The sequence below is a fragment of the Ixodes scapularis genome, unplaced genomic scaffold, assembly GCF_016920785.2.
Source record: "Ixodes scapularis isolate PalLabHiFi unplaced genomic scaffold, ASM1692078v2 PGA_scaffold2__306_contigs__length_199485367, whole genome shotgun sequence".
In the NCBI taxonomy this organism is placed as follows: Eukaryota; Metazoa; Arthropoda; class Arachnida; order Ixodida; family Ixodidae; genus Ixodes; species Ixodes scapularis.
The window spans coordinates 128,364,915-128,376,746 of record NW_024609857.1 but is presented as its reverse complement, the minus strand read 5'-3'; the positions used below and the strand labels follow the sequence as shown (position 1 = coordinate 128,376,746).

The following is an 11,832-nucleotide window of genomic DNA, read 5'->3' as shown; positions in this document are numbered from 1 at the left end:
CGCAACATAAGTTTTCGCCGCCGCCGATATCGGAGTTTTGTCGAAGTGGCATTCGACAAAAAAAAGAGCGAAATCCCGTCTCTCTGAGTGTTGAGCAAAGAGACACGACGTCCGTGTCCGTTGGCTTTCCATTCTACATGACCGCGCTTTAAATATTCAGTATATTGTATCAACAATCTCTCCTGTTTAGTTTTAGAGATGTTTTACAAACCTCGTTTACCGACGCCAGATCATAATATACGTCATGAACCAATTCGCCCGCTTCGCTACTTTAGCTCATCAAGATAAGCGCGAGCAAGTGTGTTCCTATTTGTGTGCAAAATCGGGTTTGCCGCCGGCGACTTTTGAGCCATCAGGATGTGTTTGGGCAGTGCCTCCTATATAAGTTACACTATGCCTGTCAGCTCCGGGCACTGGCAAGCGGAAGGAAGAGGGCAAATTGTACGTGTGGTTGCCGTGCGGTGGAGCCACCTAGGCGTACAAACCTGCTGTGTAGTGATGCCAGCCACCTCTTCCGTAAGAGGTTCAATGATGTCACCCCAGCAGCACCGGCAGCGAGAAATTTAAATGTTTTTGACTGACAGCTCGGGACCAGCTCGCCATTTTCCAACGGAATATTATTTCTCCTTTTCCTACTACATTTTCACCCGCACTCGACTCGGCGCCAACTATTTCTATGCGCGCGATTCAGGGTGACCGCTAAAGCCCCAAACTGCCGCCAAAGCAGACGGTCAAGCGGCCAAGCGTTCTCCGCGTTCGCGCTACAAAAGCGAAGCCTGGTCGCGCTTGTTTCGTAGTTTCGTATTTTGTCTCAGCGGATCTCGTTTGAATCAGGGCGGTCGGATCCAGAACAGTGTTCCTCATGTCGTTAAAAAAACATATATATGATATATCTTCAATAATAATGTAAACACAACATGCTGGAAAAATAGAAAAAACGAACGTCCGCCAGGCGGCACTACCTAGCCGTACGTGCGTGTTGTGAGGTGAAGCATCGGGCCTGGACTAGGGGTGTCGCGAACTTTTGTCGAACCAGATTTTTAGGTCGAACTTTCGGGGTTCGACTGGGTCGAACCGGTTCGACGAACCTTCGAACTTTTCAACAGATTCGACCGGTTCGACTTTGTGGACAGTGTGGCCAGACCCTGATACAAGCATATCTAGGTTTGGAGGATGCTTTTTAAGAAAAGGGTTATTTTATTTTATAAACGGTTGCAATTAAGATAAACTAATTCTAATCACTGAAGAGGTTAATAACTTAATTTTTTTTGTACTGTATTAAGTGAAATAACCAATCAGCGCTGCCCTTAATTTATCCCTTAGCCATTACCATCCAATCCAAAGCCAACTGGCCAGCCTGTCGCGCATGCGCACACGAGTCGAACCTCAATACAAGGTTTGTCGAATTTTCCACTAAAAGTTCGAAAAAGTCGAACCTGGTCGACCTCGAACCTCGGCCGGTTCGCGACACCCCTAGCCTGGACACATCTTAGAGAGAAGCTGACAGGCATAGTGTAACTTATATAGGAGGCACTGGTTTGGGATAAACATGCATGCATCTTATTTGATTAATGTAAAACGCCAAAGCTCGCGCTGAGAACGTATGATTTTTGTTGGAAAACAAGTTACCATGTACGGTCGAAGCCTTGTTTTATTCCTCGAGAATAGAAATCTGGAAAACGGAAAGACCTCAAAAAGACGGGAAACAACACCCGCGGAAGCGAGCTCCGCAAGTGTTGCTTCTCCGCCGTGCACCGCGTGCTCGGAAAGAAGCGAGCTCAACGGGGCCGCGTGTACAAAAAGTATGAATTTCACGAAAACGCCATTTGAAATAAGCGGCTTCTTAAAAACATAGCGGGACAACCAATTTTTTTTAAAATTTGTTTTAATATAAATCATCTAAAAGCCCACAAATTTAAGTAATTAGCAGCACAGCATGAAATTAATTTTGTTGTGAGTTTTGTCCCACAAGGGCAAACCTACTACCAAAAAACTTCGTTGTGTTCAAATTGTGCTTGAAGTGTGTATAAGATGGACCCATAATCCTTCCACAAGTGCTTTTGAAAAACATATGAATGTAGTATTTTCCTGGTAATCTGAAATTATTTAGTATCAGCAACAGTGCGCACCTTAAAAAAAAGAAAAGAAAAAAAGAAAACATTAGGAGCGTTTCCTGCAAAGCACTCGGGACAGCCAATCTCTGCCATCTACGCAGGGAGCTAGGCGAATAACGAGGCTGAAAATATATTCAGATCTGAAAATACCGTTTGAACCCTGACAGTGGGAATGACGTTACACCATTCGTCACAGTGCGGAGTGTTTGCTTAGGTTTAAACATATTTTTAGCCTCGTAGTTTGCCGATTGCAGGGATTGGCTCTCCCGAGTGATTTGCGGGAAAGTGGACGCTCGAGATTTGGTAACGTGAAACGTTCTTTGACTAGGTATCGGAATTTCGTGAAGCCTGGATAAAAGCGTGGCCGTGAGGCTCGACACTGATTGGTTGACGGCTGGGAGTGAAGAAGTGAGGTGCTCCACGCTGACTGGTTAACGGAGATGTCATGTGAGCAGAGGGGTAGGCGAGGAGGATCTCGACCCCCCGTGCACACTGAAAGGGAGGAGCTCGAGGTGTATAGAAAACTCTGGAAAATCGCCAGGTTTATCAGCCCGATTAGCGCTAGCATCGCTTTATTCTAGAAACAACTATCAAGTGTACATATGATACGCGCTAAACTATCTGATCATGAGCGCCGTGAATGTAGGCGTCTGGAAACTAAAAGTGTCGCTAAACGTTTGTGATGTATAGAACATTTCACCTATTTTTGAGTGTGACTGTACGCTTCGAAGTAATCTTCCAATACGGATGAAAATACGTAGAAGTGATTCGTAAGTTTATTGAGACGTTTTTAGGGGTTTGTTAATGTTTTTCCGAAATATCTACAGGTTTGTGTCTTCCAGAAATTAAAGCTTCAGCTGTAGGTATCGCTTCTGTTTGACGAAGGCAGACGGTCTGTCTACCCATCGACAACCATGAGATTCCTCAGCTCGTGTTCATTCTGAAAACGGAGAAAATAAAGTCAATCAAATGCTGAGACTAGTAATATCGAGTTCAGATGTCATTTGCCGATGTTGCGAATGCAGCGACGAAATCGTTTAAATTGCGTTCAATTTTATTGCGAGTTTTTTTTTTTTTACATCAGTATATATGTTTACAGCGGGCATTTGGAAAGGAACAATGAAACGATTATCGTTTTACTTTGGCTAACTAGTGAGCACGATACTAGCGCGTGTTTCTAAGTAGTGAAAACAGGCGTCAGCGTTTGCTTTAAGACGCCGATGCAGTTCAAAAGAAAGTGCCATTGGAGTGCCAGAATTTCTTCCTCCTTTCCACTGTATGCCCGAGACAGTTTAGGAAACACAAAAAAGCGGCTTATGACGCACACGTTTCCTGCTTCATGATTGGTTGTTCAGCGTTCTTATCGGTTAATGCCGCAATCTAATTGGGTGTGGGGCGATTATGAGACGCACGGGACTTGATACGCCCTGCGTTTCTGAAGCTGTCAGCGACTATATTAGCGACGTGCGCGGCCAAAAGTGTCACTGCAGTCGAAGTTCGCGATTGGTCAAACCGTTTTTCCTGTGTACTGATTGTGCCTGCTCAATCACCGGTTCATGGCAATTCAAATCTTGCCAATCAGGGCGAGCCAAATCTTGACCGTGACGGTCACGAACGGAAACCATAAGCAGGCCCCACCGAAACATCTCGGCGATAATGTCTCCTTTCTTTTTATTGCTAGAAATGATCGTTTCGAAAACTGAAGAAGTAGAATTATCTCGGCATTTAATTACTAATATGTCAAGTGGGGCTGTAAACAATACAGTGCATCGTTCCCACTTTCAGCAAACTGGACTGGAGTAACTATCCATGGCAATTTTGAGTACGCGTGCGTCACTGTCAGTGTCCCAATAGGCCATTTTTAAAAGTCGGATCGAGCCACACTAGTTCGGCCGTCATATTGGGGGCTACTCGACGCGGGTGATTGGGTCCGAATTCACGCCGAGCGCTGACGCAGCACCCCTGTCGAATGGATTTGGCCCGAGTAAGCACTCAACTCTGAGGCAGCAGTGGTGCCCAGTGCATACTCAAAGTGCGTGCTCAAAAGATACCGGCCTCGTAGCAGCTCTTCGAAGAAGCCCGCTTTTTTAAAAGGTTCTATCGTCCGAGATATGTTAACCCTCAAATGCTATTTGCGTCTTCTCATTCGATGGGTCCTCTCTAAAGGATGCCGACTGGATCTCCGAGTTTTGTGCGTGAAATTAGACGATTGGAATTTTTGTATGTTGCGTCCTGCGATTTCGGTCGCAGCCTCAGAAACCAATTGTATAAACGCTGTCAATTATACTTTTAATGTACGCGTTCAGAACCCTTCCAGAGAAATAGCGAAATTAAAAGTTTGTACTCGTTCGTTGCTCCGGGCCACGGTACAGGTTAAACCATTTCGGATGCATCAACCTTTCGATCAAAAACTGCAAAATAACATATATTTGAAACCAAGTTTGACGATTACCAAGCCGCACATAAAGGATAGTTCTGGAGTATCGTACGTGCAACTGCTTTTCGTTACTTTCTCTAGTGATGCAGCGCGGCAAGCAAGCTACACTTATAACTTGTAGGAGAAATCATTGAACGCGCAAGTGAGTATCTCTGAGAGAGTGCGAAGGAATGGGACAGTTTTCCCTGTATCATTTGTTATGTAATTAGTCCGATGGCTGTAAATGAGGGGGCAAAACCCTTCAAATCAATCAGGCTATAGCTCTTCTAGAAAAGTTAAACAAACATAAAATTGGGTCCCATTCAAGCCTCCCTCGAGGAAGAAATGGGACAGATGCAAGATTACACTAAAAATTTTTTAGCCAGTGAAGTTATACCGGTGTTTAAGACGAGGCAAAATTTTACAGAACATAAATATTAGTGCTCTAAACGCGATATGGTTCATAATAAGATGGTTCGGTAATGTTACAGGTTAACCTTAATACTGATCAATCAGTCAGAGCACCGGACCGCAAAGGGGTATTCACACGGGGGATGTTTTTTTTGGGAAGGGATGTGCGTGACGTCAGTGATCGGCGGAACCAGCGGGACTTCCTTTTCGACTCAAGCGTTCGCACGAACGGCGGGAAGCCGAGAGGGATATCAGTGTTATCAGACGCGTTTAGGTGTCGGATTCTCGACAACAGGGCTCGGTGCGCGCTGACGAGAGTAGAAACATGGAGGCGCACATGAAACGGCGATACGCGATTATGGCAGCATCGCTGTTAGATGCAGAAGACGACGATCTGCTTCCAGCTGAAAAAAAGACGCTTCTTGAACGGGTGGATGCAACACAAAGACCGTAAAGTCCCCAAAAACAGTTGTATGAGGAGCGGCCTGAGGACGGCATTGATGAATATCGAAGACTCCTTCGTGTGCCTCGGATGATATGCGCAACAGCGCAAGCCACAACAAATTAGGCAATCCAGATGTCACCGCCGGTGCCCCGCTGAGCAGAATCTCTAAAATTGCCACACACGCGAACAGAATACCGCCAATTGCGAGGAGATTGTGCAGCCCGAGCGGAAGCTTCTCCATCGCCCTGGGTTTTTTACGTCAGCGCGGCCCCCCGTAAAGACGTGACGTTGTCACTACGTTATGGGCATCCCGGGGGAGCAAAAAGAGGGATTTCTCCCCCGTGTGAATAACCCTTATACGGGGAGGATTGAAACACTAGCCGCATTTACGTGAATGCGACTTATTCGCATCGAATCCAGTTGTCACATTCAATGCGGTCATGTAAATGGCATAATGCGCTAAGGAAGCGCATCGCATTCAAGTCGCTAGACAGAGGTGGATGGAGACGGCGAGTGCACATTTATTCAGCCCATGTAAACGGAGGTCGCATCGCATTTTGGAGCAGGGAGGATTCTAAGAAGGCGCTCGCCGCGCGAGCGAGTACACAGCTGAGAACATGGCGGCGGCCAACCTCGTCGGCGGCGGCGTTTCGTGGTTGCCCGCAATTTTCTCCCGAGAAGAAATGCGCGCTTTTATTGCCATTTTAAGTGAGCGGAATACAGTTGAGCTGCTCGATGAGGGCGGCCCCCGTCCAAGCCTTACGGGGGACGACTTGCGCGTCCGAGGGGTCAAGGCTTCGGCGCAATCGCGAACGACGCCGAGAGCTCCGAGCACTGCATGGTAGCGCAGAATGAGCAGCTCCTACCTCGGTGCCGTTCCTGACTGCGCCGGAGCCTTTCGGCCTCGGGATCGCGGTCGGCGAGGTTTCTCGAGGCGAAGCGCGGTGGCGTCCTCAGAGCATTTGGAAACGATCTCGCTCGCCAAGGCGTGCGCAAATACGTCGCCTCTGGTCCAGAGCGGACCGCCTGGGCCACTCTGGACTTGGGTATTGATGTTTCTTCCGTCTCGTAACCATCGCAACTTCGTCCACCACACCGAAAACAACGGGCACGATCTTTCAACGCCTTTGGACGTCCTGTTCCGGTACCAGACGCACCACGTGGTGCGGCTGCTGCCGGAAACGCAGCTTTAACTTTGAGCTTTGACACGGCTTGGCGCCACCTTCGCGTAGGGCTTGTAGGGAGGCTCAAGTGAGGGTGGGTGCAACTGCTAGATCGGCGATCACGGGACATGGACGCCATTTAATTGCTAAATTTTGCTGGGAGTCTATGGGGCAAAGGGTCGTTTTCTTTCCTAACTCGGGTCATAAAAGCCCATTAAGGTGCTTGAATAATTTACACAAGGTATAAATGATTACTTTTCCATAGCCACCAGTTTTGTTGCGATAGGTTAAGTATTTTTTTAACGCGAAAAATGGTAAATTCCGCCATCTTGGACGTTGCTGCTTGTCTGGCAACTTTGCTTTCTCCGCTCGACGTTTGCAATTCTCGGAGCGAGAAGGAAGCGAGAGAGGCTGCGCCAAGGCGCTCGTTGCTTGCAATGGGAGGCGAGAGGAGGAAAGGCGCATGGAGGAACAGAGCTGCAACAGAGCGGGCGCCTGCTCTCTTGCAGGCAACACTGGCGCATATCCTTTCTCGAATCCTCTCCCTCAGGCGCCGCCATTAAATTGCAAACGCTCTCCAGGTTTTGAGTTGCGCCCACCCTCACTACAGCCTCCCTAAGGGCTTGGTGCGAATTCACGTAAACGTTGCCCAGCGTTGCCAACCTCCGCGGTCGTTTCTTCCCCTAAATTTATAAGAAAACTCCTTAGATTTTCAAAATTTGTGTTAATTTGCGTCAATATTGTGGGATTTTGCTAGCTACCAACATGTAGTAATTAAATGAAAATCCTCGTCGCCAAAAATGTAGTAATTAAAAGAAAATCCTCGTCGCCAAAATGTAGTAATTAAAAGAAAATGCGGACACCCGAGAAAATAAAGAAGAGCAGTGTTTGCGTGGGCCTGCGGAAAAACGAGGAGTCTCACATGCCGAAGAGGTGACCGGCGAGCCGGGCGCGGGAGCCCCGGACGGAAAGAGAGAGAGACGTCCGACGCGGTCGGTGGTTGACGCGTAACTGTTTATTTAACGGTCAACAACGTGGGGTTAAGCGCCACGGGGACGCAGCCCTGATTACACGGGCGCAATGGTGGAACAGTGGCGCCATCTAGGTAGTGTAGCGAGTGACTCACATGAACAAATTTAAATAATACACAACACAGGTACGATAGAGTAACCAAAGGGTTATTTATCTCAACAGCGGCGGCGATCTCAAAGGAGACGTCAAACCTAGTACCGCGGTCCTCACATCTCCGCGGCAGTGTAGACGACGTTTAGGGCTACATTACCGTGGGTCGGTTCGATAAATTACCTCCGTCGGTGCCAATGATCGACTACCTTGTCTCACTTTCTCGAATATAGCGGTAGAGAAGACACACCAAGAGCATTTATTATTACACTCTTTTAAAAGAACTACAATGTCCCCATCCAAAATGCGCCCCCCCCCCCTCCCCCCCCCCTCCCCCCGTGCCGGCAAGGTAAGAAAAGGTCCTTACCTGCCAGACGCGGGGTTCCGGAGAGCCAAGATCGGGGAAGCATCGGAGAAGTCGCCGATACACGTCCTATCTCTTTCGCGGTCACCGGACAAGTCCCCCTCCCGAAAGCGGGAAAAGTAGAAGCGAAAGCCTCCTCGCCTGTCAGCAGTGATTCGCATCCGAGCGGGGGGACGTAACGCGGTCACCCCGTGAAAGAGTGAGAGGAGGGCCCTCCAAGACAGGGGGCCCCCCGCTTCACGAACAGGTCGGAGCTCACGGCAAAGGAGGCCGATCGTTCCGACCCGCGGCCGTTATCGCAGCCATCGGGGAATGGAGATCACAAGAATCCCCACAATATTGAGATTATCGTTAGGGAGTAGCTTAAGAATAGTTGGGTGGCCATTTAGAGGTTAAATTGGCGTCGTTAAAACATTTTTACAAAATTATACTTTGTTACTTTGGCCTTGTGTGCCCCCCCCCCCCCCCCCCCCTAAAATCGCTGTTGTTTCCACTAGAGATTATCTCTGGCCCCGACAGTATACAAAGAAGCCCATTTCCCGCTGCACTTGGCCAGCACGAGAAGGAAAAAGGGAAGGAACGTGGAAGCGAAGGAACGTGTCTCTGAAGCCCTCTAAGACCCACCAAAAGACAATCCCTAGATTTGAACACATTTCCCTTTGCCCCTAAACAATGACGAAAATCTCTAGATCTAGGGAAACATCCCTAAGGGTGGCAACACTGACGTTGCCGCATCGCCCACATTCGAAGAACGATTGGAGTGGATGCGCTGAGGTCGCATTAATGTAAATAAGGATACTCTCCCATTTTTCCCACCTAGTGACTGTCCCGTTCCTCCCAAACTGCTTTGCACAAAGTTGCCAATTGTGGCAACAGATTGGACGTTAAGCATGGAACGCATGAGCAGTAAAACTGCGCCGCTCGCCGTTCGCCGCAATGCGCACCACAGGCGCACCGGGCGACTTTAACTCTGTATCGACCAGTTCTGAGCGATGCGGCGCAGCGCGGAAGTGACGTATAGGATGCCAACACCGGTTGCTATGAGACTGCCGCGCGGCACCCGTTTTCATTGCACATGTGTCACTGCTTTAGGGTTGAAATAGTGGTGGTCACACGCAAGCAAAACGCATCTTTTCAACACATTTTTTTCTACGCTAGTTCACTACAGTCTTTGGACCAGCCATTTTGGTTCAAGAAGCAAGCAATACGATTGCGTGCTACTTACTTTTGTGTGGCAGAATGGCAACCACAGTCTCAGACTATACACACCACGTCAAGCAGGCACACCATTAACATTGAAAGAACCGCTACCGTGGCGTCATGGATCGAGCTGTTCATGAAATTTTTGGAACTATTAACTAAAGAAATATATACACTGTCCGGCCACTCCTCCCTCTATCCCATTTCTCCCCACTCTCCCTACGGGGGACTGGTGGCCGACACCGCAGTTCGGAGCACGCGTGACAAAAGCTGGCGCTGCAGAGCCCATAAATCTTGGGCTCGATTCCCACCCCTGCTCGTTTCCCTCTGCATGAGCATGGTGCCATCGTTCCGTCGTGTGTCCCTTTTGCGTGATGCACGTTGGAAACCCCAGGCTAGCAGAGGTACTGCGCTTGCTAAATTTATCGTTTAGGGCAGAGACACATGACGCTCATTGTGGTTGAATAACTTCCCGCTGTGTATAGACTTGTAAACGTAAACACAACGCTAATATGTGATTGCAGGGTGGGCCAAAACATCTGACAGTGATAGCGACTCTTTGACTGTTCGATCCCCTTTAAACAACGGTCTTATTTAGGCGACGTGGCAGGAAGAGAGAAGCGATCACACAGTCATCTGTCTAAGTATCGTACATCAGTCATAAACAGGCAAGCGTTAGCTCTTAGCTCACACAACCCATATCGTAAGTTATACCTCGCAATTCAATGTCTGCTTTTGAATTTCTCACCAGTCATCGCGAATGGGTTATTTAGAACAAAACATACACATCCCGTTGAATGCACAGGTCTACTGTTATGAATTTCGTTTACAATTTTAAATATTTAGGTTAATGTTGAGTATGCCTTGAGTACATCAATGTTACTTTTTGTAAACTTTTATTGCACTTAACAATGGAGTCCACATTTTTTAGTTACTCTTCACTACACTTCAATAAACTTAAGACCCGGGACGAAATAAACCGGACAACTATGTACAACGTCCTTGAGAGTTATACATTATGATCAAGACCTGAGACTGTGGTTTAAAAAATGAAAACTCGTGAAGGAGTTTCACGAGTTTCCGTTTTTCAAACCAGTCTCAGGTTTCAATCATCATGTATAACTTACACCAGCTCGCATGCACTTCAACCGTTTTTTCGTCTTTGGAAGGTTTGTGATATACTGTTTTCATTTTATCTCGTCTCAGGGTTATCTGTGGTTTCATTTTATTATTATTTTTCGAATAGAATAAACGCTTTGTAGTTTTTTTTTGTTTTTTTTTTGTGCGCGGCTGTGTCCCAATATTTAGAGAAGGGTTGTACCTGATCAGGACGACATATAAAACATGAATGAAACAAATACCTGAAAAATGTGAAGAATCCGAGGTTACGTTTGGACTATATATGTCGCAAATACAAAAAAAAAAAAAAAGAAAAAAGAAAAAGACGGGTGATTTTAAAGGTGATTGCGTTTACGAAAACGTATGACTTGTTACAATGTATGCCTTACCGTCGGAGTGTTTTCTGACTCCTTGGACGTCCTGTTGCGTTTGTAGTTGTTCATGAGCTTCCGGACTAAAGGGCAGATGTGCTCAGGGTCGACTTGGCCCTCATCGTTTCGCTCTGCGTTTTTCAAAGCAAACAACACAAACATCTTGTTAAAAAAAAATAGCTGGACTCTAATTATCTTGTTATTAAATTTGGCTCAAGTATACCGATGGTCGATGGAGAGCTTGCAGCTGGAAAAGCCACTACAGAACGGGCAGAGGAGGATTAACAAAAAGCGTGAAACCGGTCCAGCTCCTTAATAAGTTACGAGAATGTATTAACACGCCTCCGACTGCACACGGCGGGTGACGCTTAAAACGTTTCCGACTGCTTACGATCGACTACTGGGCAGCCGTTTTTAAGCAGTCGCAGGAGGCTTAAAACCGGTTTTAAGCCTCTGTGGTCGTAAGCAGTCGCAAGTGCGTGAGCCGAGGATAGGTCAAGAATGGTTCAGATACTTGCGACCGACTCCGACGAGACCTGTTCTTAACCCTCTTGGGATAGCTTACGACCGGCAGCGCAGCTGCAACGATGGCTGTCGTAAGCGGCTGACAAGCCGGTTGCGTCGGAGTCGGTCGCAGTCAGTCGCAAGTGTGTGAACCAGCCTTCAAGTCTGGACGCAGTCAACGCTACGAGCTGATGGAACCAATCAAATAGTGTTCAGAGCGAAGTTCACCGGGCCTTCTTTCTACGTGCTTGGTTCAGTGATGATAGAGCACGTACAGAAACATGATGATGGTTGGGGTTTAATGGCGCAAGAGCGACTTTGGCTATATTGCGCCAGACAAAATTACTCAAGACGGCTATACTAGGAAAAGAAAGTTTTCATGGCAAAAGTTACAGCTGATGTATATATCCTGTCTTTTTAAGAAAGTCAAAAACTCGGTTAAGTGGCGCGAAAGGATGATCACCAAGCAAAAACATAGGATGAAATGGAAGGTGACCTCTAAAAAGTTCAGGAAAACTTAGTCGGCGATGTTGGTGATGAAATCTACAATGCCATAAAATGTGCAAAATTGTCAGTACTTCCCAACAATGAGCACAGAGCTTT

General features: G+C 47.3%; 1 protein-coding gene across 1 annotated transcript in view; it reads right to left on the bottom strand.

Annotated features, from left to right (window-relative positions):
• Positions 1 to 2,884: 2,884 nt before the first annotated feature.
• Positions 2,885 to 11,832, bottom strand: part of LOC8053231 (sodium-dependent multivitamin transporter-like) — a 132,118-nt gene continuing 123,170 nt past the window's right edge. The window contains exons 11-12 of the mRNA XM_040212947.2: positions 10,744 to 10,856; positions 2,885 to 3,054 (exon numbers count right to left, since the gene is read on the bottom strand). Of these exons, the coding sequence (XP_040068881.2) occupies positions 3,013 to 3,054; positions 10,744 to 10,856 (155 nt within the window). The 3' untranslated portion in view covers positions 2,885 to 3,012. The remainder of the gene's footprint in view (positions 3,055 to 10,743; positions 10,857 to 11,832) is intronic.